General features: G+C 65.2%; 20 protein-coding genes across 20 annotated transcripts; 10 read left to right on the top strand and 10 right to left on the bottom strand.

Moving 5' to 3' along the window:
- Nucleotides 1-23: 23 nt before the first annotated feature.
- On the top strand, nt 24-1,052 carry MRET_4305 (short-chain dehydrogenase; the record flags this gene model as incomplete). Its single annotated transcript, XM_027630932.1, has 2 exons — nt 24-982; nt 1,007-1,052. The coding sequence occupies 2 exons, from the start codon at nt 24-26 to the stop codon at nt 1,050-1,052; spliced, it is 1,005 nt and encodes a 334-aa protein (XP_027486767.1).
- Nucleotides 1,053-1,084: 32 nt separating this feature from the next.
- Nucleotides 1,085-1,900, bottom strand: MRET_4306 (NADH dehydrogenase (ubiquinone) flavoprotein 2; the record flags this gene model as incomplete). The annotated part of the gene is made up of 3 exons (XM_027630933.1): nt 1,085-1,126; nt 1,152-1,283; nt 1,310-1,900. The coding sequence occupies 3 exons, from the start codon at nt 1,898-1,900 to the stop codon at nt 1,085-1,087; spliced, it is 765 nt and encodes a 254-aa protein (XP_027486765.1).
- A 157-nt stretch (nt 1,901-2,057) lies between these two features.
- MRET_4307 (uncharacterized protein) lies at nt 2,058-3,404 on the top strand (the record flags this gene model as incomplete). The annotated part of the gene is made up of 1 exon (XM_027630934.1): nt 2,058-3,404. One exon carries the CDS (start codon nt 2,058-2,060, stop codon nt 3,402-3,404), a length of 1,347 nt encoding a protein of 448 aa, XP_027486766.1.
- MRET_4308 (uncharacterized protein) lies at nt 3,401-4,810 on the bottom strand (the record flags this gene model as incomplete). Its single annotated transcript, XM_027630935.1, has 1 exon — nt 3,401-4,810. The coding sequence occupies one exon, from the start codon at nt 4,808-4,810 to the stop codon at nt 3,401-3,403; it is 1,410 nt and encodes a 469-aa protein (XP_027486749.1).
- An 88-nt stretch (nt 4,811-4,898) lies between these two features.
- MRET_4309 (fungal protein of unknown function (DUF1748)) lies at nt 4,899-5,201 on the top strand (the record flags this gene model as incomplete). Its single annotated transcript, XM_027630936.1, has 1 exon — nt 4,899-5,201. One exon carries the CDS (start codon nt 4,899-4,901, stop codon nt 5,199-5,201), a length of 303 nt encoding a protein of 100 aa, XP_027486772.1.
- Nucleotides 5,202-5,362: 161 nt separating this feature from the next.
- On the top strand, nt 5,363-6,019 carry MRET_4310 (ribonuclease H2 subunit B; the record flags this gene model as incomplete). Its single annotated transcript, XM_027630937.1, has 1 exon — nt 5,363-6,019. The coding sequence occupies one exon, from the start codon at nt 5,363-5,365 to the stop codon at nt 6,017-6,019; it is 657 nt and encodes a 218-aa protein (XP_027486790.1).
- Nucleotides 6,020-6,039: 20 nt separating this feature from the next.
- MRET_4311 (uncharacterized protein) lies at nt 6,040-6,672 on the bottom strand (the record flags this gene model as incomplete). Its single annotated transcript, XM_027630938.1, has 1 exon — nt 6,040-6,672. The coding sequence occupies one exon, from the start codon at nt 6,670-6,672 to the stop codon at nt 6,040-6,042; it is 633 nt and encodes a 210-aa protein (XP_027486726.1).
- A 260-nt stretch (nt 6,673-6,932) lies between these two features.
- On the top strand, nt 6,933-7,712 carry MRET_4312 (NADH dehydrogenase (ubiquinone) Fe-S protein 8; the record flags this gene model as incomplete). Its single annotated transcript, XM_027630939.1, has 1 exon — nt 6,933-7,712. The coding sequence occupies one exon, from the start codon at nt 6,933-6,935 to the stop codon at nt 7,710-7,712; it is 780 nt and encodes a 259-aa protein (XP_027486728.1).
- A 10-nt stretch (nt 7,713-7,722) lies between these two features.
- MRET_4313 (anaphase-promoting complex subunit 3) lies at nt 7,723-9,831 on the bottom strand (the record flags this gene model as incomplete). The annotated part of the gene is made up of 1 exon (XM_027630940.1): nt 7,723-9,831. One exon carries the CDS (start codon nt 9,829-9,831, stop codon nt 7,723-7,725), a length of 2,109 nt encoding a protein of 702 aa, XP_027486727.1.
- Nucleotides 9,832-9,932: 101 nt separating this feature from the next.
- On the top strand, nt 9,933-10,808 carry MRET_4314 (cytosolic Fe-S cluster assembly factor CFD1; the record flags this gene model as incomplete). The annotated part of the gene is made up of 1 exon (XM_027630941.1): nt 9,933-10,808. The coding sequence occupies one exon, from the start codon at nt 9,933-9,935 to the stop codon at nt 10,806-10,808; it is 876 nt and encodes a 291-aa protein (XP_027486740.1).
- MRET_4315 (adenylate kinase) lies at nt 10,805-11,572 on the bottom strand (the record flags this gene model as incomplete). The annotated part of the gene is made up of 1 exon (XM_027630942.1): nt 10,805-11,572. The coding sequence occupies one exon, from the start codon at nt 11,570-11,572 to the stop codon at nt 10,805-10,807; it is 768 nt and encodes a 255-aa protein (XP_027486737.1).
- An 88-nt stretch (nt 11,573-11,660) lies between these two features.
- Nucleotides 11,661-14,075, top strand: MRET_4316 (DNA repair protein REV1; the record flags this gene model as incomplete). Its single annotated transcript, XM_027630943.1, has 1 exon — nt 11,661-14,075. The coding sequence occupies one exon, from the start codon at nt 11,661-11,663 to the stop codon at nt 14,073-14,075; it is 2,415 nt and encodes an 804-aa protein (XP_027486789.1).
- A 1-nt stretch (nt 14,076) lies between these two features.
- MRET_4317 (mitofilin) lies at nt 14,077-15,930 on the bottom strand (the record flags this gene model as incomplete). Its single annotated transcript, XM_027630944.1, has 1 exon — nt 14,077-15,930. One exon carries the CDS (start codon nt 15,928-15,930, stop codon nt 14,077-14,079), a length of 1,854 nt encoding a protein of 617 aa, XP_027486788.1.
- Nucleotides 15,931-16,090: 160 nt separating this feature from the next.
- On the top strand, nt 16,091-16,720 carry MRET_4318 (3,4-dihydroxy 2-butanone 4-phosphate synthase; the record flags this gene model as incomplete). Its single annotated transcript, XM_027630945.1, has 1 exon — nt 16,091-16,720. One exon carries the CDS (start codon nt 16,091-16,093, stop codon nt 16,718-16,720), a length of 630 nt encoding a protein of 209 aa, XP_027486743.1.
- A 15-nt stretch (nt 16,721-16,735) lies between these two features.
- Nucleotides 16,736-18,592, bottom strand: MRET_4319 (V-type H+-transporting ATPase subunit A; the record flags this gene model as incomplete). The annotated part of the gene is made up of 1 exon (XM_027630946.1): nt 16,736-18,592. One exon carries the CDS (start codon nt 18,590-18,592, stop codon nt 16,736-16,738), a length of 1,857 nt encoding a protein of 618 aa, XP_027486742.1.
- Nucleotides 18,593-18,718: 126 nt separating this feature from the next.
- MRET_4320 (26S proteasome regulatory subunit T1) lies at nt 18,719-20,128 on the top strand (the record flags this gene model as incomplete). Its single annotated transcript, XM_027630947.1, has 1 exon — nt 18,719-20,128. One exon carries the CDS (start codon nt 18,719-18,721, stop codon nt 20,126-20,128), a length of 1,410 nt encoding a protein of 469 aa, XP_027486818.1.
- MRET_4321 (coiled-coil domain protein 75) lies at nt 20,129-20,926 on the bottom strand (the record flags this gene model as incomplete). Its single annotated transcript, XM_027630948.1, has 1 exon — nt 20,129-20,926. The coding sequence occupies one exon, from the start codon at nt 20,924-20,926 to the stop codon at nt 20,129-20,131; it is 798 nt and encodes a 265-aa protein (XP_027486763.1).
- A 12-nt stretch (nt 20,927-20,938) lies between these two features.
- On the bottom strand, nt 20,939-22,108 carry MRET_4322 (acetyl-CoA C-acetyltransferase; the record flags this gene model as incomplete). Its single annotated transcript, XM_027630949.1, has 1 exon — nt 20,939-22,108. The coding sequence occupies one exon, from the start codon at nt 22,106-22,108 to the stop codon at nt 20,939-20,941; it is 1,170 nt and encodes a 389-aa protein (XP_027486711.1).
- Nucleotides 22,109-22,210: 102 nt separating this feature from the next.
- MRET_4323 (ubiquitin-conjugating enzyme E2 variant) lies at nt 22,211-22,656 on the top strand (the record flags this gene model as incomplete). The annotated part of the gene is made up of 2 exons (XM_027630950.1): nt 22,211-22,319; nt 22,346-22,656. 2 exons carry the CDS (start codon nt 22,211-22,213, stop codon nt 22,654-22,656), a joined length of 420 nt encoding a protein of 139 aa, XP_027486781.1.
- Nucleotides 22,653-23,648, bottom strand: MRET_4324 (exosome complex component RRP4; the record flags this gene model as incomplete). Its single annotated transcript, XM_027630951.1, has 1 exon — nt 22,653-23,648. One exon carries the CDS (start codon nt 23,646-23,648, stop codon nt 22,653-22,655), a length of 996 nt encoding a protein of 331 aa, XP_027486816.1.
- Between the last annotated feature and the right edge of the window lie 34 nt (nt 23,649-23,682).

Consider the following 23,682-nt stretch of genomic DNA (forward strand, 5'->3'; position numbering starts at 1 on the left):
CCTGGCCTCCCCCACGTTGCTGCATGCCTCGGCTGGCCTGGACGCTCGTAGCGTGCGTTGTCCTGCACGTCGTCTGGACGTACGCGCGACGCAAGAAACGGACGCAGTATGTGGACGCGGGTGCGGAGCGTGTCTTGATCCTGGGTGCCTCGACGCCTGATGGCCTCGGCGCCGAGTTGCTCCGGCAGTACGTGGAGCGCGGAGCGAAGCACATCATGATCGTGGGGCGACGACAACATGCGTTGGACGACGTGCGGAAACGCTTTCCTCGTGTGCAAGTGCACGTACATGCCGCAGACCTCACATGCACACAGAGTGTGCTCGCTCTCCGCGACGCCGTCGTACGGTGCATGGGCGGCTTGGATACGCTGCACATGGTGTTTGGCGCCACATCGATTCTGCCGATCCTCGGCGTCGCGGGCGTCGACCCGTGCGGCGTGAATGCCGAGACGGAGGAGCGCGGGCTGACGCATGCGACGCAGGATGGCCTCGATCGCATCGGCGAGACGGTCCAGCGCAGCTGCGACGCCAATGTCAAAGGCCCGGCCATCGTGCTGGGCGCCTTGATCCCGCTCATGCAGACGACGTCCTCGCGCCCGGCCGTCGTGACGATCGGCTCCGTCGCCGGCCTCATACCGGCGCCGACGCGCGCCGTATACTGCGCGTCGAAATCGGCTCAGCACCTCCTCGTGCGCTCCGTCGATCTCGAGTGCGAGGCCCAAGCCGCCATGCCTGCGCCGGGTCAGCCGCGACGCGCTCGCGTGCACTTCCTTCTCGTGGCGCCCGGCCCGATCAAGAACTCGTTCGTCGCTACGTACTCGGTCGACGCCTCGACGGGGCCGCGCGACCGCCGCGACCACGCGCTTGGTGTCGAGGACGTCGTTCGTGCGACGCTGCGCCGCGTCGATGCCGAGCAATGGGGCGTGCTCGTGATGCCGTCGTACCTCCGCGTCGCATGGATCCTTACCTGCCTCGATGCTACGTACGTATACCCCACTGACCTCAGACGCGCCTGGCTGGGCCGTGCAGCTCACCGCCTCTACCGATATTAGGCCGCGGGATACAAGTAGCCATCCGTGCCGGCCTAGGCAAACTCGGGCACACAGTACTGGCCGGGTCCGTAGGGCTAGGGTGAGCGGGCGTCGACGTACCTTTTCCTTGAGCGTCCTCTGTTCCGTATCGGGCGCAGAGTTCAAGCGGCCGTTCTGCGGGCCGGGCTTGACGGGCTCGCCGCGTGCCAAGCCTTCGAGCACGGCTACGACAGAGGCGGGCGTGAGGTCCTCCTGCACGGTCAGTGAGCGGTACGTACGTAGTACTCGTCGTTGATCTGCACCATCGGGGCGTTGGCACACGCACCGAGGCACTCGACTTCAATCACGGTAAACAGCTTGTCGGGCGTCGTGTGGCCGGCCTTGATGCCGAGGTGCTTCTCAATAGCTTCCAGCACGGCCGTCGAGCCGCAGCCACCCAGCATGCATGGCGTCGTCGTGCACACCTGCACAAAGTACTTGCCGACGGGTGTGCGGTTGAACATGGTGTAGAACGTGGCCACCTCGTAGACACGCATCGGCGGCATCTCGAGCACCTCCGCCACATGGTTCATCGCACTGATGCTGAGCCAGTTGTCGTTCTGCTTCTGCGCCAGGTGCAGCAGTGGGATCACAGCCGCCTTCTTGTACTGCGGCGGGTACTGCTTTATGATGGCCTGCGCCTCCGGCACAAACTCGCCCGTGAACGAAAACGGAATCGCAGCATTGTTGTAGGGCGTGTCGCGATGCACAAACAGGGCATCCGAGCGCACCACAGAGCTCGTCGAAATCGCACGCATGTGCGAGGCCATGCGCATGCCGCCGCGAGCTACGAGCGTGCGCGCTGTCTGTCGCAGTGCCATTGCCACCATGCTGGTCGTCAAAAAGCGAGCGGATCGCGGACGAGGCCAGCTGCTCGGGGGCCGCCTGCTTTGGGTCTGATCACGTGGCCCTCATCGGAGCACATGACCGACCGCCTCCCTCCGCGAGCGACGCGCGTCGCTCGCCATCCATGCCGGGCGTGGACGGATGGAGACCCCCGCCTGCCCGCTGTGTGAGCAGGTAGGCACGGTACAGTGGCTTGATGAGGCGTATGCCTACGTCTGCGGCGAATGCGCTACGATCGTCGCTGATGCCCCCCTCGACGTGGTAGAGCAGCCGGAGGGCGTCGTCCCGCCGCCGCCCCGCCTGCCTCGATGGTGGGTCTACGATCGCGCGTCAGCGCGCCATGCGCACGAACAACGGCGCGCGCGCCACGCGACAGAGATGGTGCAGGGCGCTGCGACGCGACTGGGATTTGCGTACGCGGCTCACGACAGCCTCGCACTGCTGGACCGCGCCCTGCGTCAGGAACGTGCGCCGCCGTGGGGCGCCTTGGCCTCGGCGTGCCTGTACGCCACGCTCCGCCGCGATCACAGACTCGTCGATGTGGCAGCCGTCGCGACAGCCATGGAACAGACGCATGCGGCCGTCGCACACGCATGTCGCTGGCTCCGACGCAAGACGGCGCTGCCCTTGCTCGTCAACGACCCTGCCCTCTATCTCGAGGCGCAGCTCGCGTACCTCGAGGCTCATCCCGACGTGCTGCCGCGCGCCGTGGACATGGCCCATGTGCGCACGATGACGACGCGCCTCTTGCAGCATATATGCACGTATGCATGGGCCACGTCCCTCGAGGCGCCCTCGCTGGCGTATGCGACGATCATGCACGCGATCGAAGGCGTGTGTCGGCGTGCGTGGCCTGTACGCGCCATGGCCTCCCACGCGCCGCAGGTCTCGGCACATACCCTCGATGGCTCCGTCCTCGTCTCGCCGTGTCATGCCAGCGTGTCGACCGTCCTCGTACGCTACGCGGAGATCGAAAAAATGCTCCATGCGCTCGTGGAAGCGCTGCCATGGGTCGCGCAGCGGCCCATATCGAAGCGCGAGCGCGATAGGATGCGGCATGCGCACGGCCAGCGCAGTCTGTCCCGAGCGGAGGTGGCCATGTACATGAGCGACGCGATCGAATGGGCCGCGCAGCACCCGCCGCCCGAGACACGCGTGTGGTCGCAGGCCTTTGCGGCACGGCGAAGCATCCCTCGATCGCCCGACCACGCCAGCATGGCGCAGCGGCTCGGCCTGCACGGCCCCCGCATCGATGCGCTCAGTGACGCGGACGTCGATGCGCGCCTCTTTGCGCCGGACGAGCTCGCGTCGTACATGCGCACACCCGCCGAGCAGGCCCGCTGGGCGCAGCTCAAGGGATGGGACACGGCGCCCGCCGCACCGGCGCCCGTGCCGTCGCCCCCGCCGATGAAGCGGCCACGTCTGCATGGACCTACACAGCAGCCTATGAAGCAAGTGACCGATGGCGCCTCGGACTGGGACGACTAGGTCTTCTTCTCGCCGGCCAGGTTCTCGTACCAGGCCGGTGACAGACCTGCCTGGTGCCGATCCGGCGCATTGAACGGGCCCTTGAGCTGCCCGACAAAGTGCCGGCGCACATTCGCGCGGAACACGTCGACCGGCGACGGCTGCTCGGGGTGCACCGCACACAGGTACGTGAGCCACCGATGGCCCGTCGACACATGCGTAATTTCGTCGAGGTGGATCGTCGTGAGCGAGTCGACGGACCGCGCATCGCCCGCCGCGCGAAACTTTTCGATCGTGAGCGGATTCACGTCCAAGCCGCGTGCCTCGTGCACGAGATGGATGATCGAGAGGCGCGCGCACAAATCCTCCCTCGTCTCTACAGCCGAGTCCCACAGGCCATGGTGGACCGGCAAGGCGCCAAAGAACGAGCCCATGTCGACGAGGCGCTGCTGCAGGAGCGTAAAGTGCTTCGCCTCGTCCAGCGCCATCTGGCAAAAGTCGGCGAAGTACGCGCGCGGCAGCGGCATGTCGGGGCGGTCCGTGTCGCTGCTCTGCATGTGCCGCACGCTCAGCCGCGGTCCACGCGCCACAATGTCCCAGGCCAGGTCGATCGCCCACTGCTCAATGTTCGCGAGGGCATGCAGGAGCGCGATGCGGCTGCGCTCTGAGCCACCGCGTCCGCGCTTGCTCTGCTGTCCCGGCGCGACGCACTGCTCGTCCTGCAGTCGCGGTGGCCGATCAGGCGGCTCCTCGGCCGGTGGCACGTACCACTCACTCTCGCGCCAGGCGCCCCCGCCGATCGGGATGCCTTGGTCCAGTGCACGCTTTGCGTAGCGCGTGTACGCCACTTTGTGCAGGGGCGAGGCCGTCTGGAGGATGAGGACGGCCCACGCCACGAGCGTGTCCGGTTCGTAGGCGGGCGGAGGCACGCCGTCGGGATCAAATACGCCCGCATAACCCAGCTGCTTCAGCGACGTGCTCTCAGGCGGTGGCGGCGGCATTGTAGCAAACTGCGTCGGCACAGGCACGATGGCCGCGCACGTCCATACCGACTCGCCCTCCGCCGTGGTATCTTGCGTCGGTGGCTCGACGTACACGGTATCATCGTCCACACGCACTGTATATACACACGCACGGAGTCCCGTAGACGAATCCCCCGTGCTCAGACGAAAATCGTATTGGTGCCACGGACACACAACCACCAAATCCTCAATGTCGGCGCCGTGCCACTGCAGAGGCGCCGTGTCGAGAGACTTGCCGAGGTGCGGACACTCCGACTCCATACACGAGAACGTCGGCTTGCCCTGCACGCCCGGCATCGAGAACAGAAGCAGCTTGCGCTCCGTCTCGCCATGCCGCAGCACTAGCGTGTGCCGCGTCGACGCACGCAAGTCATCCAGCGTGCCCACTCGCACGGTGGCGGCCATGGCGCGAGGAAAAAAAAACGACGGGCGTGTCACGTGGGTAAGACCACGTCCGGCTGGTCCGTCGTCCCCCAGCGTTCCCACCACAACCATGATGGGCCGACTCGTGCACTATGCGGCAGACGCACTCATGGTGTCGACGATCATTGCCGGCGTGAAGCGCAGCTCGGGCGTGACGATCGACACGACGCGCGTGTCGGAGCCCAATGTGCGCAACGCACTGCAGTACTACCTAGCTGCCGGTGAATTCGTGTTTGACAAGACGCTCTCAATCGCGCAGAGCAGCCAATACTTCCGCCCCGCCGAGCCCGTTAACCCGCTCTCTCTCTTTAATCAAGAAGCGCTCACGTCGCTCCGCCAGTACTCGCACCCGGAGGCACAGCCGCGGTGGTAGCTCGGTCAGCCGCCGCCGACGCCCTGTAGTTTTGTATAGTTGCACGCCCTTTGTCGCAGGCCAGCGAGGCGCTTGCGGTCGAGCAGCGCCGCTCGACGTTGTGCGCCGCTGCGTCGAAGCTGCGCTTGACTCCACACGCAGAAAGGGCCTTTTTTTCCGCCATGACGCGTCCCCCCATCGCTCTGGCGTATCCGCCGGACGTGGCGCACGCCACCACGCGGCTCTGGGTCCTGCCGCACCCACGCACGGGCGTGCCGACCTACTTTGCCACGTCTCAGGACGGCACAACCGCGTACGAGCTCCTCGTGACGCGTCCACCCACGCGCAGCTGGCTGCTTCGTGGACACGACGACGACGGGTACGTCATCGCCGATGGCGCCATGCGCATCCTGAGCCGCATTGACCCGGCCTTTCTGCTACTGGGCATTTTCTGCGTGCTCGATACATCCCAGCAGTACTGGCCGCTAGACGACTGGCTCGAGGCGGCGACGGACGTGCATGTCCAGCGACGGTCGATGAGCGCATGGCCTGACATGGCCGCCTTTGTCGCGCTGCCGTCGATGCAGGCACATCTCGATCGCATCTGCGCGACGCAAGAGGCAGACGGCGGGCGCGTCTATCGCCTGGATGAAACGCGCATTCGTGCGATGCTCCATGCCAAAGCCCAGCGCGTATGTGCTCGGGCGCCGGAGCAGGTAGCGGCTCAAGCGTGGCGCACACTGGACGCGTCAGCTTCCGACGCTGACGTGGACAGCGCTCAGCAGGAGGTGGCGCGACAATGGATCGAAGCCTACGTGCCCCTATCGGTCCGTTGGTAGTACTGTACAATATCTACAAGCTAGGACATCGTCACGGGCGCCGGACCGGCTACGGCCCACGCCCACTCTTCCTGGACGTGCGTGACTTTCGAAGGCGTCGCTGGGGTATCGTGAGAAGGCCGCACTTGCATCGGAGCCTGCCGCACATCGTACTGCCATACCCACTCATCACGCTCGAGATGCATATAAGGGGCCATGCCGTAGTGAGAGCCCGAGTTGTCGGGCGGCACAGGCCGCGTCGCAGGAGGCGCGTCTGGGTCCGAGGAGCCCGTTGGCACCGTCTCACTCAGGCGACGACGCTCTGCGTCGACGAGGGCCGTGAACGGCACGTCTTTCAAGTCGAGCGTGAGGCTGTGCGGGCGCCGCATTTGCGTCCGCTGTGGCGTGGCGCCCGAGGTCGTAGGCGATAAGGGACGTGGCGACGCACTAGGCGGGCGCGATAAGATCGCAGACGAGGGAGCCAACCACACATGCTCCGCGTCAGCGTCGTGGTTCGCCGACTCGAGTCGCTTCCGGGCCTCGTACAGCTGCTGCATCACCCGGGCCTCGTGCTCGTCATGGTCGAACGACTGCAACGGTGACGGCGAGGTACGTAGCTGGTCCACAGGCGACATATAGGCTGGCATGCGAACAGCAGGTTCGTCGGTAGGCATGTTGGGATGCCCAGCGCCCATTCCTACACCCACACAGCCAGGCGGACAAGCAGCTCCCTGTGAAAAAAAAGTGCCCCCTCCACGACCAGCGACGCGCGTGGCCCGCCCAGGCGGCGGGGGCGAAGCGACCCTCGCTGGCTGCGTAGCACGTCGGACGAACACGTGATACGTCGGCCGATGCCTGAGCGAATGAGGGCGAGGGCCTGTCGTTCCGAGGCGACTCCCTCGCCATTCGCTCCTTCCGTCTACGCTACCGATCCATGTCGTCGACGATGTGGATGAGCCGTGCAGTGCCTCGCATGATGGGCCCGGTCATGGCGACCGCGGTGCCAGTATCGTCTCCGTCTGCATGGAGCGTGCGCATGCTTTCGACCTCACGTGTATGGCAACAGGCGCAACCCACGCAGCCTGACGGCGGCCACACGGGTCCGCTGCATGTGTCGCCTGTGCACGACACTCTCAACGTGGGCCTCGATCACGCGCAGCCCATCCGGCACCGGCGCAAGCATGCGGTGCGCCCGCCCAAGGTGGAGCCTGACTACAACGAGGGCCTGAGTGCCTTGGAAAAGGCCGGCCGCCTGTTTTTCTTCACCGAGATGGCGCGCGGTCTGTGGATGACGTTTGAAAACTTTTTCCGTCCCCCGTACACGATCCAGTACCCATTTGAAAAGGGCCCAGTGAGCCCGCGATTCCGCGGTGAGCACGCCCTGCGTCGGTACCCGTCGGGCGAGGAGCGCTGCATTGCGTGCAAGCTGTGCGAGGCGATTTGCCCAGCGCTGGCGATCACGATCGAGAGCGAGCCGCGTCTGGATGGCTCGCGCCGCACGACGCGCTACGATATCGACATGACCAAGTGCATCTACTGCGGCATGTGCCAGGAGGCCTGCCCCGTCGATGCGATTGTCGAGACGCAGTCGATGGAATTCGCTACCGAGACACGTGAAGAGCTCTTTTACAACAAGGAAAAACTGCTGGCCAACGGCGACCGCGCCGAGGCCGAGCTCGCCTCGAATATCTATGCGGATCACCTCACGCGCTAGGACGTAGTCGTTACCCCTCCCATATATAGCCGTCCACATCGTCTTGCTCCTCATCCTCGGCAATCATGGCGCCCGTGGCCTGGTACACCAGCTTGGGCATGTCGCCCATCGCATGCACGTCGCGCACACATCGCGGATCCAGGTCGACCGCCGTGGCCAGATGATGCGTGATCTCGGCATGGTAGGCGTGCGGCAGACGCAGCGGCGAGGGAGGCGGCGTCGAGTCTTCGCTCGGCGCAAAGTGCCCGCCGCCCATACGCATGTACGAGCGGGCGAGCATCAGATGCACGCGCGGCTCTGACGGCACGAGCGCGCACACACGCAGGAGCTCGGCATGCGCGGCCTGGCGCCGCTGTGTGCACTCGCGGGGCGACAGGCGCAGGTCGTCGGCGGCACGGACCGTCGCCAGAAGGAGCTGCGCCTTTTTCAGGCGCGTCATCGCCGCCTTGGGCTGCATGTCGATGGCGCGCTGGTACACAGCGAGTGCGCCGTCCGCATCGCCCGCCTGCTCGAGCGTCCAGCCGAGCAGGTCGAGGAGCACCGCATTGTGGCGGTTGATGAGGAACGCCTGGGCGTACGCTTCGCTCGCACGCAGCTCATAGCCCTGGCGCAAGTACACCTGGCCCAGGCCGGCGAGTGCATTCCAGTGCCGCCGATCGCAGCGCCGCGCACAGAGAAAGAGGCGCACAGCGCGCGCAGGCTGCTCGAGCTCGAGTGCCTCGTACCCCGCGAGCGTGTACGCATACGCACACTCGGGCGCCACGAGCGTCGCCTGCCGAAAGCACTGGTAGGCTGCATCGTGCTGGTGCTGAAGCGACCATGTGTTGCCCGCGGCGATGTGCGCCATGGCCGAACGCGGATCCATCGCGAGCAGGTCCTGCGCCAGTGCCGATAAGGCCACCTCGCGGTGCAGCTGGAACAGCACCAGCGAGTAAATGTCCATGTGCATACAGAGGTACGGCTCCATGGCCCGTGCACGTCGGAAATGCATTTCGGCGTCGGTATACTCGGTCATGTCGTGCAGCGCGCGCCCCACGAGGCAATGCACGCCGGCTATGCGGTACGCACGGCGTCGCACGCTCGGCACCGGCCCACACAGCAGCTCCAGCGCCCGCTGTCCCTCGTAGCGCCGCACACATCGATACGCCTCGGCCACATCACGTGTCATGTCCAGGAGCGGGGGACTCGTAGCCGGCGCCGAAGCGCTGCGCGGCGCGGCTGGCTTGCTCACGGTGCGCCGCCGCGCGTCGTCCGTGTTGGTGCGCGTCGCCAGCGTGCGTGGTGCCTCGCGCGTCATGCCGGACCGAAGCGCCGCGGCGCGGGGCGTCACCTGGCGCATCGGGCGCGAGGCCGCCTCGCGCTTGGGCAGTCTCCACGCCTCGGAGGCCGGCGGGGCGAGAGCCATGTCGCAGAGCATCGTCCACGCACTCCAGTTGTACGGATCCAGATCCCGCGCGGCCTCACAGTACTTGGCCGCGTCCGTGTACTTGGCCTGCTTCATCGCCATACGCGCGAGCTGCGTATACGCCTGGCTCGTGTACATGTCGTGCGGCGACACGAGCGATGCGCTCGCACTCGTGCCTGGTGCCGCCTTGCGCTTCGCACCCCCCTGCTGCATCGTATACGCCAACGCGTCGTGCGCCTCCTTGTAGCGACCCAGCACCATGCTCGCGGACGCGTACACGCGCGCTGATCCGAGATCGAGAAACGTCGCGCGCGAGCCGCGCTGCAGGAGGTGTATCGCGGCTAGCGCACACGCCCGCGTCGGCGATCGTGCCTGGTACCCATCCGGCGTGCGCGTCTGGCCGTACGATGACGGCGAGAAGGGAAAGAGAAGCTCGGCGCCACCATTCAAGTAGCACAGCGCAACAATACGACGCGCTTCCACATGATCAGGATCGAGCGCGAGGGCCATGCAGGCGTACAGTGTCGCTGACGCCCAGTCGGGCGCGAGCGAGACGGCGGTGCTCGTGCCGCTCTCTGCGTCGTCCGCGACATGCAGGTACATCTCCGCGAGCGCGATAAGCTGCGGCACACGCCGCCGGTCCATGTCGTCCACACTCGGCACACCTGCCGCGCGCGGCGCCGCAGGCCGTCGTGCCGCCGCCGCTGCCCGCATAACGAGAGCCTCGTGTCGACGTTCGCAGCGCAGGTGGCCTTTACATCACGTGACCCGTAAAGGGGCGCGAGCGCGGCTGTGGCAACGTGCTGCGCCTACGAATGAGTGCGGACGCGGCGTTGGAGCGGCGCCTGCAGCGTGTGCGGCGCATTATCGTCGTGTTGTCGGGCAAGGGCGGCGTAGGCAAGTCGTCTGTGGCGGCGCAGCTCGCGCTGACGCTGTCGTATGAAGCGGCGTCGAGCGAGCCCGATGCGTCGCGTCTGCGGGTGGGTCTGCTGGATCTGGATCTGACGGGTCCGTCGATCCCCCGCATGCTCGGTCTGGATGGCCAGGCCGTGCACCAGAGCTCGGATGGATGGGTGCCGGTGTACACGGATGACAGCCAGTGCCTGGGCGTCATGAGCGTCGGGTTCCTCCTTCGCTCGAAGAACGACTCGGTCGTGTGGCGTGGGCCGAAGAAGCAGGGCATGATCCGCCAGTTCTTGAGCGACGTCCGCTGGGGCGATCTGGACTATCTGATCATCGACACGCCGCCAGGCACGTCCGACGAGCACATCTCGCTGATGGAGGCGATTCATCCGTATGCGCCGCAGGCCGTGCTGGTGACGACGCCGCAGGCCGTCGCGCTGTCCGACAATCTGCGGTCGCTCGACTTTACGCGCAAGGTCGGCCTGCCTGTGATAGGCCTGATCGAGAATATGAGCGGCTATGTGTGCCCGCACTGTGCGGAATGCACGAACGTCTGGGGCCGGGGTGGCGGCGCGTCGCTCGCCGAGCAGCAGGGCCTGGCGTTTCTGGGCCGCGTGCCGATCGATCCTACGCTCGTGCGGCTGCTAGACGATGCGCGCCACGAGGCCGCCGAGCACGCGGACGACGAGCATGCGCTGACGTACGCTACGGTGCGGCGCTACCGCGCCAGTGCTACCTATCCGCTGTTCCAGCGCATTACGGACGCCGTGCGGCAGTATACCCATTAGGCGCCCTTGTTGAAGATCGCGCTGATCGAGTGCCATACGGCGCTGGGCGACTGCGTGGCATCGACGGGCGACCAGATACCAAACTTCTTGTAGTAGTCCGTCACAGCCGTCGTCTGCTTGTGGTACGTCGCGAGACGCTTGCGGAGCGCCTCCTCGTTGTCGTCCGAGCGCTGCACGAGCGGCTCGCCCGTCACGTCGTCCGTCATGGGCTTCTTCGGCGGGTTGAAGAGCTTGTGGTAGCTGCGGCCACTGGCAGGGTGGATGAGGCGGCCCGTGATGCGGCTGATCAGGAGCTCGTCGGGGATCTGCAGCTCGACGACGTGGTCAAGCTTCTGCTGGCGCTCGCGGAGCATCTGGTCGAGCTTCTCGGCCTGCGGCGTCGTGCGCGGGAAGCCATCGAGGATGAAGCCCTTTTGGCACGAGCGGTTCGTCTCAAGCTGGTCCTTGATCATGCCGATCATGATCTCGTCCTTGACAAGGCCGCCCTGGTCCATGATCTTCTTCGCCTCCTTGCCGAGGTCCGTGCCGAGCGCCACCTGCTGGCGCAGCAGATCGCCCGTGGCGAGGTGGCACACCATGTTCTGGAAGCGCTCCAGGATCTTGGGCGCCTGCGTGCCCTTGCCGGCACCGGGCGGGCCGACGAGCACCATGCGCACGCCGTCGTTGCGCGCAGCAGGTGCCTTGCCTTCCAGCACGGCAATCTTTTCGTTCAGCTCGTGGACGAGCGACTTGAGGTACGAAAGCTCGGTCGTGGCAGCCGACATGATGGAGAGGAGGAAGTGTGGCCGCGGCGGGCGTCGCCGATCCCTGGGCTTATGTCAGCGCTTCGCCACTGCCTCCCAGCCACCTGGGATGGCCACGCCACCGTCGAGCTTTCCATGTAGTCAGGAAGATGTGCTGCTTGAGGCGCTCGAAGACTATGAGAAGAAGCAGGAGGCGGTGTACGATCCGGTGTCTTTCGGTGATATCGGCACGTATTTGCAGAACAAGCGCGCGAAGCTGCAGCGCCAGGCGGAGGCCGTGCAGGCCGAGTCGGACACGCTGCGTGGGTGTGCGATCTACGTGAATGGACGCACGGATCCGCCGTACGCGGAGCTGCGTCGCCTCATTCTTCTGCACGGGGGCCGCTTCGTGCCGTACCTCGATGCGAAGCGCGACGTGACGCACATCGTGACGACCGACCTGACGCCCCAGAAGCGCCGCGAGTTTCAGGCACGGCGTGTCGTGCGCCCGGCGTGGGTCGTCGACAGCTGCCGCCTGCGTGCGAAGCAGCCATGCGCGGCGTACGCACTCGATACCCACGATATGATCACGGCGTTTTACGCGCATAGCCGACTGCACCACCTCAGCCTGTGGAAGCAGGAGCTGCAGGCCTGGGTCGCAGAGCAGGAGCACGATACGGCGCCGTGCGACGATGCGCCGCGCACGATCGTGCACGTCGATTTTGACAGCTTTTTCGTGAGTGTGTCGCTGCGCGACAAGCCCGCGTGGAAGGAGGAGCCGGTCGTCGTGTGCCATGGCACGAGTGCGACGAGCACGTCGGACGTCGCGTCGTGCAACTACGTCGCGCGACGCTTCGGCGTGCGCAATGGCATGAGTCTGCAGCGCGCGCAGGCGCTATGCCCCGGCGTGCGCACGCTCCCGTATGCGTTCGAGGCGTATCGCGCGACGTCGCGCCAGTTTTACGAGGCGCTCGTCCACGTCGCGGATGCGATTCAGGTGGTGAGTGTCGACGAGGCGCTGCTGGACATGTCCCATGCGCTCCCAGCGCTGCTGCGCGGCGACGGCCATCCTCTCGCCGACCGATTCGACGCGCACAAGCACCTCGGCGACGCAGCGCTCGGCGAGGCTGTACGGGACCTCATTCGCTCGGCGACGCAGTGCGAGGCGAGTGTCGGGATCGGCGCGAACATCTTGCAGGCACGCCTCGCGACGCGCCTCGCCAAGCCGAGTGGGACGCACGTCCTGGACGTCGCGTGCCTGCGCTCGATGGACGTGCAGGATCTGTGGGGCGTCGGTGCCGGGCTGCGCGAGCGGTGCGAGGCGTGGCTCGGCACGACGTGCATTGGCGAGATCCTCGAGCGGACGACGGAGGCGCAGATGCAGCAGCACCTGGGGCCGAAGCTCGGTGCCGCGCTGTGGCGCAAGTGCCACGGGCTCGACACGGATGTGTTGCAGCACGCACGCGTGCCGAGCAGCGTCGGAGCGCATGTGACGTGGGGCGTGCGGCTCGGCACGCCCGCGGACGTCGCGCAGTTTGTGCGCGGCGTGTGTGAGGAGGTGATGCGGCGCGCTGCGGCGCGGGGTATGCGGGCGGCGCAGCACGTCCACATCCAGGTGATGGAGCGCATCGCCGGCGCCGGCGAGCCGCCCAAGTACCTGGGCCATGGGCCATGCCACCACCGGCACCGCTCCGTGCGGCAGCTTGTGTCTGACGCCGCGACGCTCACGGCCGCTGTCGAAGCGCTTCTCGCGCCGCTCGCGATCCCTCCCGTCGACGTGCGCGGCCTGTCGGTGACGCTGTCGGAGCCTGTGACGAGTCCGAGCCCCGCTGCTTCGCCGCGCAAGCCGCGCCGGCCGATCCCGCGCAGCGGACGCGCTCTGCCCGCCTACGTGATGAGCGAGGCGCCGGCACCGGCGCCGGCGCCGCCAGACGTGTTCCACGTGCCATCGTCGTCGCAAGTCGATCCTGCGGTCGTCGCCGACTTGCCGCCGGCGATGCAGGAGCACATCGCGCACGTCCTCTCGGAGCGACGCGCCGGGCCGCGGCAGACGCGCCTGTCCGCGTACGTCTCGCCCCCCAAGTCGCGACCTCGCGCGCGGTCCGCGAGTCGGGCGGCCGCGCGACGCCATGCCGCCGAGGCCGCGTACCTTCACGAGGCGCGCATCCAAGCGGCGGCCGGCCAGGCAGCGCCGCCGGCGCCGCTGGGCGCACCGGCGGGACTAGAGCCACGCGCGTCGCTCCTTACGTGCCCGTCGCGCCCAGCATCGGTCCTGCATGCGGGCCTGCCGCTCGACACGCTGCGTGCGCGCCTCTCGCAGTGGATCGAGGCCTGCGCCGAGCCGCAGCAGGGCGACGTGGAGCGCGTGTTTGCTGTCTTGTGTGCGTGCGTCGATGCGCGCGCGCTCGTCAAGGTGAGCGGCGCGCTGCAGTGGCTCGACGCACTCGTCCGCGGCGCCAGCGACGCATGGCACGCCGCGCACCTCACGATCCGCACGTCGGTCCACGCGTACGTCGCACAGACATGCCAGGGCACCCTACTGTAGTCTACGTATGCAGCAGCGACGCGAACGACGCCTCTTGCTCCACGAGGTGCAGGGCCTGATCGACCTCGAGGCGCTGGCGCGCGGCATGCAGCCAGTCGGACGCAATCAGCTTGGCCCAGCCACGCAGCTGGTTCAGCTCCCGCGCCGCTGCATCGAGATCGCGGTGGTCGAGCAGCCACTCGGCGCGCGCGACAATGCTGCTCACGTCCGAGCCCGGCACGAGGCCCTGGCGCGTGAGCAGCAGCGGGCTGAGCACGACGCTCGCCACGTACGACAGGACGCCCGCGCCTTGCTCAGGCAGGAGCGCCACCTGCGTCAGGCGCGGCGCGACACGCGCACGGAACCACTCGTGCAGCGTCGGCACACTCTCGACGCCCTCGGACGCGGCGCCCGTCTCATCGACGGCCCGCAGCGCCGCCTCGATCACGTCGTTGTTCTTCGCCTTGGAGCGCAGCGTCGCGAGCTCGTTCGCAAACGTGCGGCGCACGTACGGCGACGCATCAGCCGCGCCAGCGCCATCGATCGCCGAGCGCAGCGTGCGCAGCGCGGCGTGCAGCGAGTTGAGCTGGAAGCTGTCGTCCAGCGTGTCGGCATTCGCAAAGAGCATGCCCTCGATGCCCTGCAGCTCCTTCGCCAGCTCGTCGAGACGCGCCAGACGCCCCGCCCGCTCCTGCTCGACCTTGGCCTTGATCTCGTTCGACCACTTGCGCTGCAGCTCAATGCCACGCGCAATCACCTCGTCACGCAGACGCTCGTCAATAATCTCGCTCTGCACCTGCAGTTCCTTCGCCAGATGCGTCTTGAACTGCCGCGCCTGCTCGTCCTGCAGCGCCTGCACCTTCTTCGACCAGTCGGCATCGCGCTGGCCCAGCTCCGAGGCCGCCTTCTCGGCCGCCTTCTTCAGCTCAGCCTCAAAGCCCTGCGCCTGCTTCTCAAGCTGTGCATCCAGCTTCTGCGCATCGCTCGCCTTGATATCGTCCAGGCGCTGGCACAGCTTCTCCAGGTCCGACTGCGCCGTCGTCAGCACACCACGCGCCAGCGCACCCGCATGCGGCGCGTCACGCAGGAACGCGGCCAGCTCATCGATCGTGCCAGCCAGCTGCGCAATCACAGGCTCGCTGCTGCTCTGCTTCTTCAGCGACGCAGCCAGCTGCGGCAGGCGCGGCGCCTCAGGGTCGTCACGCAGGCGGCCGGTGGGGCGGCCGTCGGCCACCAGCTTGCGCTCGGCGTACAGCGGCGCGCTCGTCGGCTCGTCCGCGGGACTCGGCTCCTTCGCGCCAGTCGGCTCGCGCTGCTCAGCCTCCTCCGTGCGCCCGTGCGTCAGGTGCTCCAAATGCTCGCGGGCGTCCGACAGCGAGCGGCCGGCCACCGACTGAGCCTGCTCGTAAAGGTGCGCCGACTCTTTTTCTGCCTTGGTGCGCAGCTCCTCCAGCTGCTCCTGCAGCTTCTGCTGAAGCTCGGCCGTGCGCTTCTCGACCTCTTCGCGCGTGTGCTGCACATGCTCGTTCGACTGGACATAGCGGCGCAGGTGCTGGAAGCCATCGCGCACCTGCTGCGCGGCCCACGACACCTGCTCGTCCACATCTATGCGCTTGAGATCGTCAGGAATATCACTCAGCGCATGCTGCGAAAAGTACGACACAAGCTCCTTGCCGCCGTACACGTTCTGTGTGAAAAAGTCGCGGTACGCCTCGCTGTGCCGAGACGCCTCGACGGAGCCACCGTAAAACACGGCCGCGCCGACCGCCGCATACGCCACCAGACGCGGCAGGACCGCTCGGCGGCGCGGCACAGAGGCGCCCGTGGCCGTCGAGTAGGACGCGCGCGCTTGCGCCGCCACACGCTTCGTCAGCATCGCCGTAGTCGTCATCCAAGGGCCGCCCCTTTCGCGCCGCGGCCCACCGGGCCCGTCCGGCCCCCTGTGATTACGTCATTCAATCGCTTACCTAACGACGACGCGGCTCGCCTGGGTGGCGCCCCACGCTCGGCTGGCGTGGCGCTTGGCGATCGACGGCATGTTTGACGACGTCGCCGACGTCGTGCGCGCATACCGCGCGGGCGAGTTCGTGATTGTGCTGGACGACGAGGACCGCGAGAATGAGGGCGATCTCTTGATCGCCGCAAGCAAAGTCACGACGGAACAAATGGCGTTCCTCGTCCGCCACACGAGTGGCTTTGTGTGCATTGCCCTGACACCCGAGCGCCTGAACGAGCTCGAGCTCCCGCTCATGGTGCCGCAGAATCAGGAGAAATACAAGACGGCCTACACGGTCACCGTCGACTACCGCCACCACACAACGACCGGCATCTCAGCGCACGATCGCGCGCTGACATCGCGCATGCTCGCCGATCCAGCGCTCGGCGCCCAGCGCGACGACTTTACGCGCCCCGGGCACATGAACCCCCTACGATACACGCCAGGCGGCATCCAAGTCCGCCGCGGCCACACCGAGACCGCCGTCGATCTGTGCATCGCCGCAGGCCTACCGCCCGCCGGCTTGCTGTGCGAGCTCGTCGATCCTCACGACCCACACGGCGGCATCGCCTCTCGCGACGCATGCATCGCCTTTGCGCGCGAGCACGGCATCCGCGTCACGACGATCGAGGCACTGCGTGCGTGGCAACAAGAGCCAAAGCGGGTCTAGTATGTACCTATGTGTCTAGTCGGCGAGGCTGCGGAAGGCCTCCGTCATGTCGGACGCCAGCTGCTCGTACTTGGCCGCGATCGCTTCCTCACCGTCCTTGGGGTCCTCGAACTTTTGCTGCGAGAGGCGATACATCACGTCCGACGTGTGCTCGCGGATACGCGCCCACGTCATCTCGGGGTTGTTGTTGATCGCAGCCTGCGCCTTCTCGTGATACAGAATCATGTTCCTGAGCATGCCCGTCGTTTTGTAAAAGGGGCAGTAGCAGTCGTACTCGGAAATACCATTCTGCTGCAGGTAGTCATCCTTGATAATCCGCGCGACTTCGAGCGTCACCTTGTCGTTCTCGCCCATCGAACTCTTGCCCACCAGCTGCACAATCTCGGCCAGGTCGGCATCCTTCTGCAGCAGCTCTCGCGCCGACGTGCGCAGCGCCGCAAAGCCAGGCGAGTGCGTCTCGTAGTACGGCTCAAGCATCTGGGAGTACTTCGAATACGACACGTTCCAGTTGACCGAGGGGAAGTGCTTCCGCTGCGCCAGCTTCTTGTCCAGACCCCAAAAGGCACCCACGATACCCAGCGTCGCCGTCGTGACCGGGTCGGAAAAGTCACCACCCGGCGGCGACACAGCACCGACAATGCTCACCGAGCCGATACGCTCCGGCGAGCCCAGCGCCCGCGTCTTGCCGGCACGCTCGTAAAAGCTCGCCAAGCGCCCACCGAGGTACGCCGGGTAGCCCGAGTCGGCGGGCATCTCGGCCAGACGACCACTGATCTCACGCAGCGCCTCGGCCCAGCGCGACGTCGAGTCGGCCATCATGGCAACATTGTAGCCCTGGTCACGGAAGTATTCGGACAGTGTGATACCAGTGTAGATCGAAGCCTCACGCGCAGCGACAGGCATGTTGGACGTATTCGCCACGAGCGTCGTGCGGCGCATAATCGGCTGCTCCTTGCCGTCACGCACAAGCGTCAGCTCCGGGAACTCCTCCAGCACCTCGGCCATCTCATTGCCTCGCTCACCACAGCCGACGTACATGATAATGTCCGAGTTCGAGTACTTGGACAGGGCCTGCGAAATGACCGTCTTGCCACATCCAAACGCCCCCGGAATCGCCGTCGTACCACCCTGGATACACGGGAACAGCGAGTCGAGAATACGCTGGCCCGTCAGCAGCGGCGTGTCAGCCACGAGCTTCTCCGCCACCGGACGCGGCGCCCGCACCGGCCACGAGTGCATCATCTTGTGCTCCTGCTTCTCGCCCTGGAACTCGGTCTCGAGCACCACATCGTCGACCGTATACGTGCCCTTCTCTGCAATGTATGTAATGGTGCCGCGCGCGCGTGGCGGGAACATGAGGCGGTGCTCCGTCACCAGTGCATTTTCGTGCACCGAGCCGTAAATGTCGCCGCCGCTAATGTGGTCACCGACCGCCAACTTGCCGGGCGTAAACTCCCACAGCTTCTCACGATCCAGCGCAGGAGCATCAATGCCGCGCGGGATATAGATACTCTGGCTCTTTTGCTGAATGCCCTGCAGCGGCCGCTGAATACCATCGTAGATGTTCTCCATCAGACCCGGGCCCAGCTCCACACTCAGCGGCTTGCCAGAACGCAGCACCGGGTCGCCCACACACACGCCACTCGTCTCCTCGTACACCTGGATCGTCGCCTTGTCATTCTCAATGCGGATAATCTCCCCCACCAGCTCGTCGTGTCCGACACGCACCAGCTCGTACATGCTCGAACCAATCATGTTCTCGGCAATCACCACCGGACCTGACACACCAAACACACTGCCGTACTGGCTCTCGCGGTGGTCATCGCGGATGTGGCGCACGTCGCGCTTCGCATTGCTCATGGCACCCGCCATTGTGTGGGAGGTGAGGGAGGCTCGCTGGGAGCCCGTCCACGAGGCAGGGCCCGCGCTGTGCACGTGCTGAGTCAGCACGCATAGGTCCCAGGCAGAACGCGCGTCCAGGCATGATCGCCGTTTGCCATGGCGCCCAAGAAGGACTGGGAAAAGTACGAAAAGAAGGGCGACGATGCCGACAAGAAGGAGGCCATCGTGCCCCTAGATGAAGGAGATATACAGCTGCTGCGCACGTATGGCCAGGGGCCGTATGCGTCGGCGCTCAAGCGCATCGACCAGGAAATCAAGGACGCCGAGAAGCGTGTGAACGAAAAAATGGGCGTCAAGGAGAGCCATACCGGCCTGGCCCCACCGGACCTCTGGGACATTGCCGCAGATAAGCAGCGCATGAGCGAAGAACAGCCCCTGCAGGTGGCGCGGTGTACCAAGATCATCCCGGCGCAGAACAGCGACGCCGACACTTCGAACAACGACGGTGGCAACAGCGCCGTCGACAATATGCTAGGCGCCCTCGGTGGCTTGGGCCAGGCTTTCAACATGGGCAATGCCGACAGCAAAGATAAGTACGTCATCAATGTGAAGCAGATCGCCAAGTTTGTCGTCGGCCTCGGCGAGCGCATCGCCCCCACCGACATTGAAGAGGGCATGCGGGTCGGTGTCGACCGCAACAAGTACCAGATCCAGATCCCCCTGCCCCCCAAGATTGATCCCTCCGTCACGATGATGCAGGTCGAAGACAAGCCGGATGTGACATACAGCGATATCGGCGGTGTCAAGGAACAGATTGAGAAATTGCGTGAAGTCGTAGAGACGCCGCTCCTGGAGCCGGAGCGCTTCGTGCGCCTGGGTATCGATCCGCCGAAGGGCGTGCTGCTCTTTGGCCCGCCCGGTACAGGCAAGACGCTGTGCGCGCGAGCGGTGGCCAACCGCACCGACGCCGCCTTTATCCGCGTGATTGGCTCGGAACTCGTGCAAAAATACGTCGGCGAAGGCGCGCGTATGGTGCGCGAGCTCTTCGAGCTCGCACGCACGAAAAAGACCTGTATCATTTTCTTCGACGAAGTAGATGCTATCGGTGGCATGCGCTTCGATGACGGCGCGGGGGGTGACAATGAGGTCCAACGCACGATGCTGGAGCTGATCAACCAGCTTGATGGCTTCGACTCCCGAGGCAATATCAAGGTGCTCATGGCGACCAATCGGCCCGACACACTCGATCCAGCGCTGCTCCGACCTGGTCGACTCGACCGCCGCGTCGAGTTTGGCCTCCCTGACAACGAGGGCCGCGCGCATATCCTGCGCATCCATGCGCGGTCCATGTCCGTCGAGCGCAACATCCGCTATGATCTCATTGCGCGTCTATGCCCGAATACGACCGGTGCTGAGCTACGGAGCGTCGCGACCGAGGCTGGTATGTTTGCGATCCGTGCGCACCGCAAAGTCGCGACGGAAAAAGACTTTTTGCAGGCCGTCGAAAAGGTCGTGCGGCAAGGCAGCAAGTTCTCGAGCACGTCGCTGTACGCGCAGTACAACTAGTTACCCATCATGGTCGCTCTCTGTTTCGCCTGGACATGTCTCGAGCGTCGCCTGCGCACAGTACACACAGTACTGGTGCGTCTCGCGAAGGTAGCGTATGGTGCGTCGAAGCCGCTCGTCGGTGGGCAGCGCGCAGAAGGCGTAGGCGTCGTCATGCCGCTCGGCGCTTTCCAGTGCCTCTGTTAGCATGTCACAGGCATCGTCCGTAGGCGTAACGCACCGTGTCTGATACAAGGGATGCGTCGTAGGCAACGACGTCGGATCGAGCCAGTAGGGACTGTACGTCTCTCCGCGGTGCTCTTCGTCCAGCATGCGACACGCATTGCGTGCTAATCGAAGCAGATGCTCCTGGTGACGGTGCGTGGCATCGCTCATCATCGCTTGTCGAAACGCGTCCACCGACGGCGGCGCTTCTGGCGGCGTTCTATCCGTCGGCCCGAGGCCCCGTCGCGAATCGAGCCATCGCAGGTCGGGCGACAGCGGCGAGGCGCCACTTCCATCGTACCCCATCGCTTGCATCATGCGCTGTGCTGCCAACGTGCCCGAGCCCACGGCCGGCGCCTCGAGCACGTTGGTCAAGAGGCCCTGGCTCCGTGCATCTGCCTCGCCCTCATGGGCAAGTCGTGCCTTGACTCGGCGCCGTGCCTCGGCATCGCGCATCTCTTGCGCCTGCCGTGCCACATGCTGTACCTGGCGCTTAGTCTGGCGCTCAGTATACGTCAACGTCCGCGGATCCTCTAGCCGCGCTAGGATCGCATCCGACAGATAATCGTCGTCGTCGTCGTCGTCGTCGTCCATGTGGAGAAAGAGCTACAGTTTCTGTATCACCACGGCCGATGCACCGCCGCCGCCGTTGCAGATGCCTGCAACGCCAAACTCGCCCGGCTGCAGTGCATGCGTGAGTGTCACGACAATGCGTGCGCCTGAGCTGCCGATGGGATGGCCCAGCGATACACCGCCACCACGGGTATTCACGCGTGCGAGGTCAAGATGGAGGAGCTGGGCGTTGGCGAGCGCCGCGACGGCAAACGCCTCGTTGATTTCCCACAGCGCGATTTGATCGTGCGTCAGACCGGCGCGCGCGAGGGCCTTGGGCATCGCGAGCGCCGGTGCGGTAGGAAAGTCGACGGGCTCACACGCCGCATCCGCCCAGCTCACCACGCGCGCCAGCGGTGTGAGGCCATGTCGTTTGACGGCCTCCCCACTCGCGAGAATAAGCGCACTCGCACCATCGCTCAGGGCACTTGCATTTGCGGCGGTCACGGTGCCATTCTGTCCGAACGCCGGGCGGAGCGCCGACATTTTCTCTGGCCGAAACTTGTGGTACTCTTCGTCCTCCGCCACGACAGTCTGCGCACGCTTTTCCGTCACAGTGATGGGCACGATCTCATCAGCAAACTTGCCCGTCTTCCACGCCTCGGCGGCGCGCTCGTACGACTGGATGGCGTACGCATCCTGGTCCGCGCGAGTCACGCCATGCTTTTCCGCCGACTGATCGGCACACTGCCCCATGTGCTGCTGACTGAGCGCGTCTGTGAGGCCGTCGTGCAGAACAGCATCGGATAAACTTGCGTCTCCAAACATCAGCCCACGCTGGAGGTAGTACGGCGCCCGACTCATACTCTCCATACCACCGGCCAAAATCACCTCATTTTCGCCAAGTCGGATACTCTGCGCCCCCAGCGCCACACACTTCATGCCGGACGCGCATACCTTGTTCACGGTCGTCGCATCCGTGGAAGGCGGGCATCCAGCCCGCAGCGCGACTTGGCGCGCAGGCGACTGGCCCAACTGGGCTTGCAGCACGCAGCCGATCAGAGCCTCTTGAATGTCGGTCGGCTGGATGTTGGCACGCTCGATGGCGGCCTTGGCCGCCGCGACACCGAGATCCACGGCTGTTTGGCTCTTGAGCGCGCCTTGAAAGCACCCAATAGGCGTACGGACCGCCGATACAATATACACGTCACGATGATCGGCCATGAAGGCACACAGACCAAGGGACGCCGCGTCCTGCCTCCTTCTCATCACGTGATGCGATAGGGCAGGGTCCGAGGCGGCGCCTGCAGCTTGGTGCCGGGCAACATGGCTCAAGTACCGCGCAACTTTCGGCTGCTCGAGGAGCTGGAGAAAGGCGAAAAGGGGCTGGGCAACGGCTCGTGCTCTTATGGCCTTGCGAACAGTGATGACATTCGTACGTATGCGCCTGTGCTGATGCAGTCATGACAACGTGGAATGCCACGATCCTAGGTCCGGCCAACTCGGTGCATGAGAACCGCATATACTGCCTGCGCCTCGTGTGTGGCGACTCATATCCTCTTGTGCCGCCTGAGATTTGGTTCCTGACGCGCATCAACTTGCCGTGCGTCGACGCCCATACCGGCCGCGTCATGCCCGATCAGTTCTCGCCCCTCTTGCATTGGCGTGATGAGTACACTATGGAAAGCTTGCTCGCCGAGCTGCGCCGCGTCATGGCGCAGCCCGCGAACAAAAAGCTGCCGCAGCCTGAAGAGGGCTCGACGTACGCCTAGCGGTCCATGAGCAGCTTCGCAATACCCTGCGCGAACGCCACAGGGTCCGACATGTCGAGATGCTGCCGTGCCCACACGCACGCATGCTCCAGGTCGGTCTGTATCACAGGGATGCTGTAATGTGCCATCGATGCCAATACCATACAGACGAGCGCGATGGATCCACGTGTAGCTTTAGATAGGCGGTCATTCACGTCGCTGTACACGCTGTACACCTTGTCTGGCGCAATGCGCCCACTCATACCATGCATCATCGCATCGTCATACTCCACGTGCTTCGAGACCCACACGAGGCCATTGAGCGACAAAATGAGGTCGATGCCATGGTCAGGCAGCGGCATGATCGAGACAAAGTGAGACGCGTGACGGCGAATGAGCGGCGGAGGCATGACGACGAGCGCACCATTCCGCAGCTTTCCGTAGCGCAATGAGCGGGTATGAATCGTCACGCTGCCATCCACAGCCACCGTCTGCACCTCGGCTGACACGAGGTCGCCTTCCTGGAAAAATGTGCGCATCTGCAGCTCGTCCGTTTCGAGCTTCTTGCGCTGCACACCACCCGGCAGGTTGATAGCCGAGAGCGGCAGCGACGCATCTGTCTGCGACCCGATATCCACCTTCCATCGCCGCGACTGCACTTCCGTGATGCGCCCGACGACGAGGTCGCCCACCTCAGGGCGGTACCGTGTGCGGATCGGACGCACCATGAGCAATTTGCTCACACGCTCTGCCGTGCCACATACGACCGACACGATATCTGAGTTTTCCGTGTCGAGGTACGTGCCATGGCCGCGAATGTACTGCGTCGTCGAAGAGATGGCCTGGCCCGTCACCACGTAGACCGCGGACCGGTTTTCATGCGCATCCTCCAGTTCATCGTCCGTCACTCGCTTGCTCTGTGGTACGCGCGCCGAGCCTGATGCATAGGTATACGAGGCCACCGGCGCGGAACACTCGCCTGCCGACACGATCCGGAACGGCGAGGCTGTCATGGTGGCAAGGAGAGGTTTTTGGGTCGCTTACATC

This window comes from Malassezia restricta, chromosome IX (assembly GCF_003290485.1).
Source record: "Malassezia restricta chromosome IX, complete sequence".
In the NCBI taxonomy this organism is placed as follows: domain Eukaryota; kingdom Fungi; phylum Basidiomycota; class Malasseziomycetes; order Malasseziales; family Malasseziaceae; genus Malassezia; species Malassezia restricta.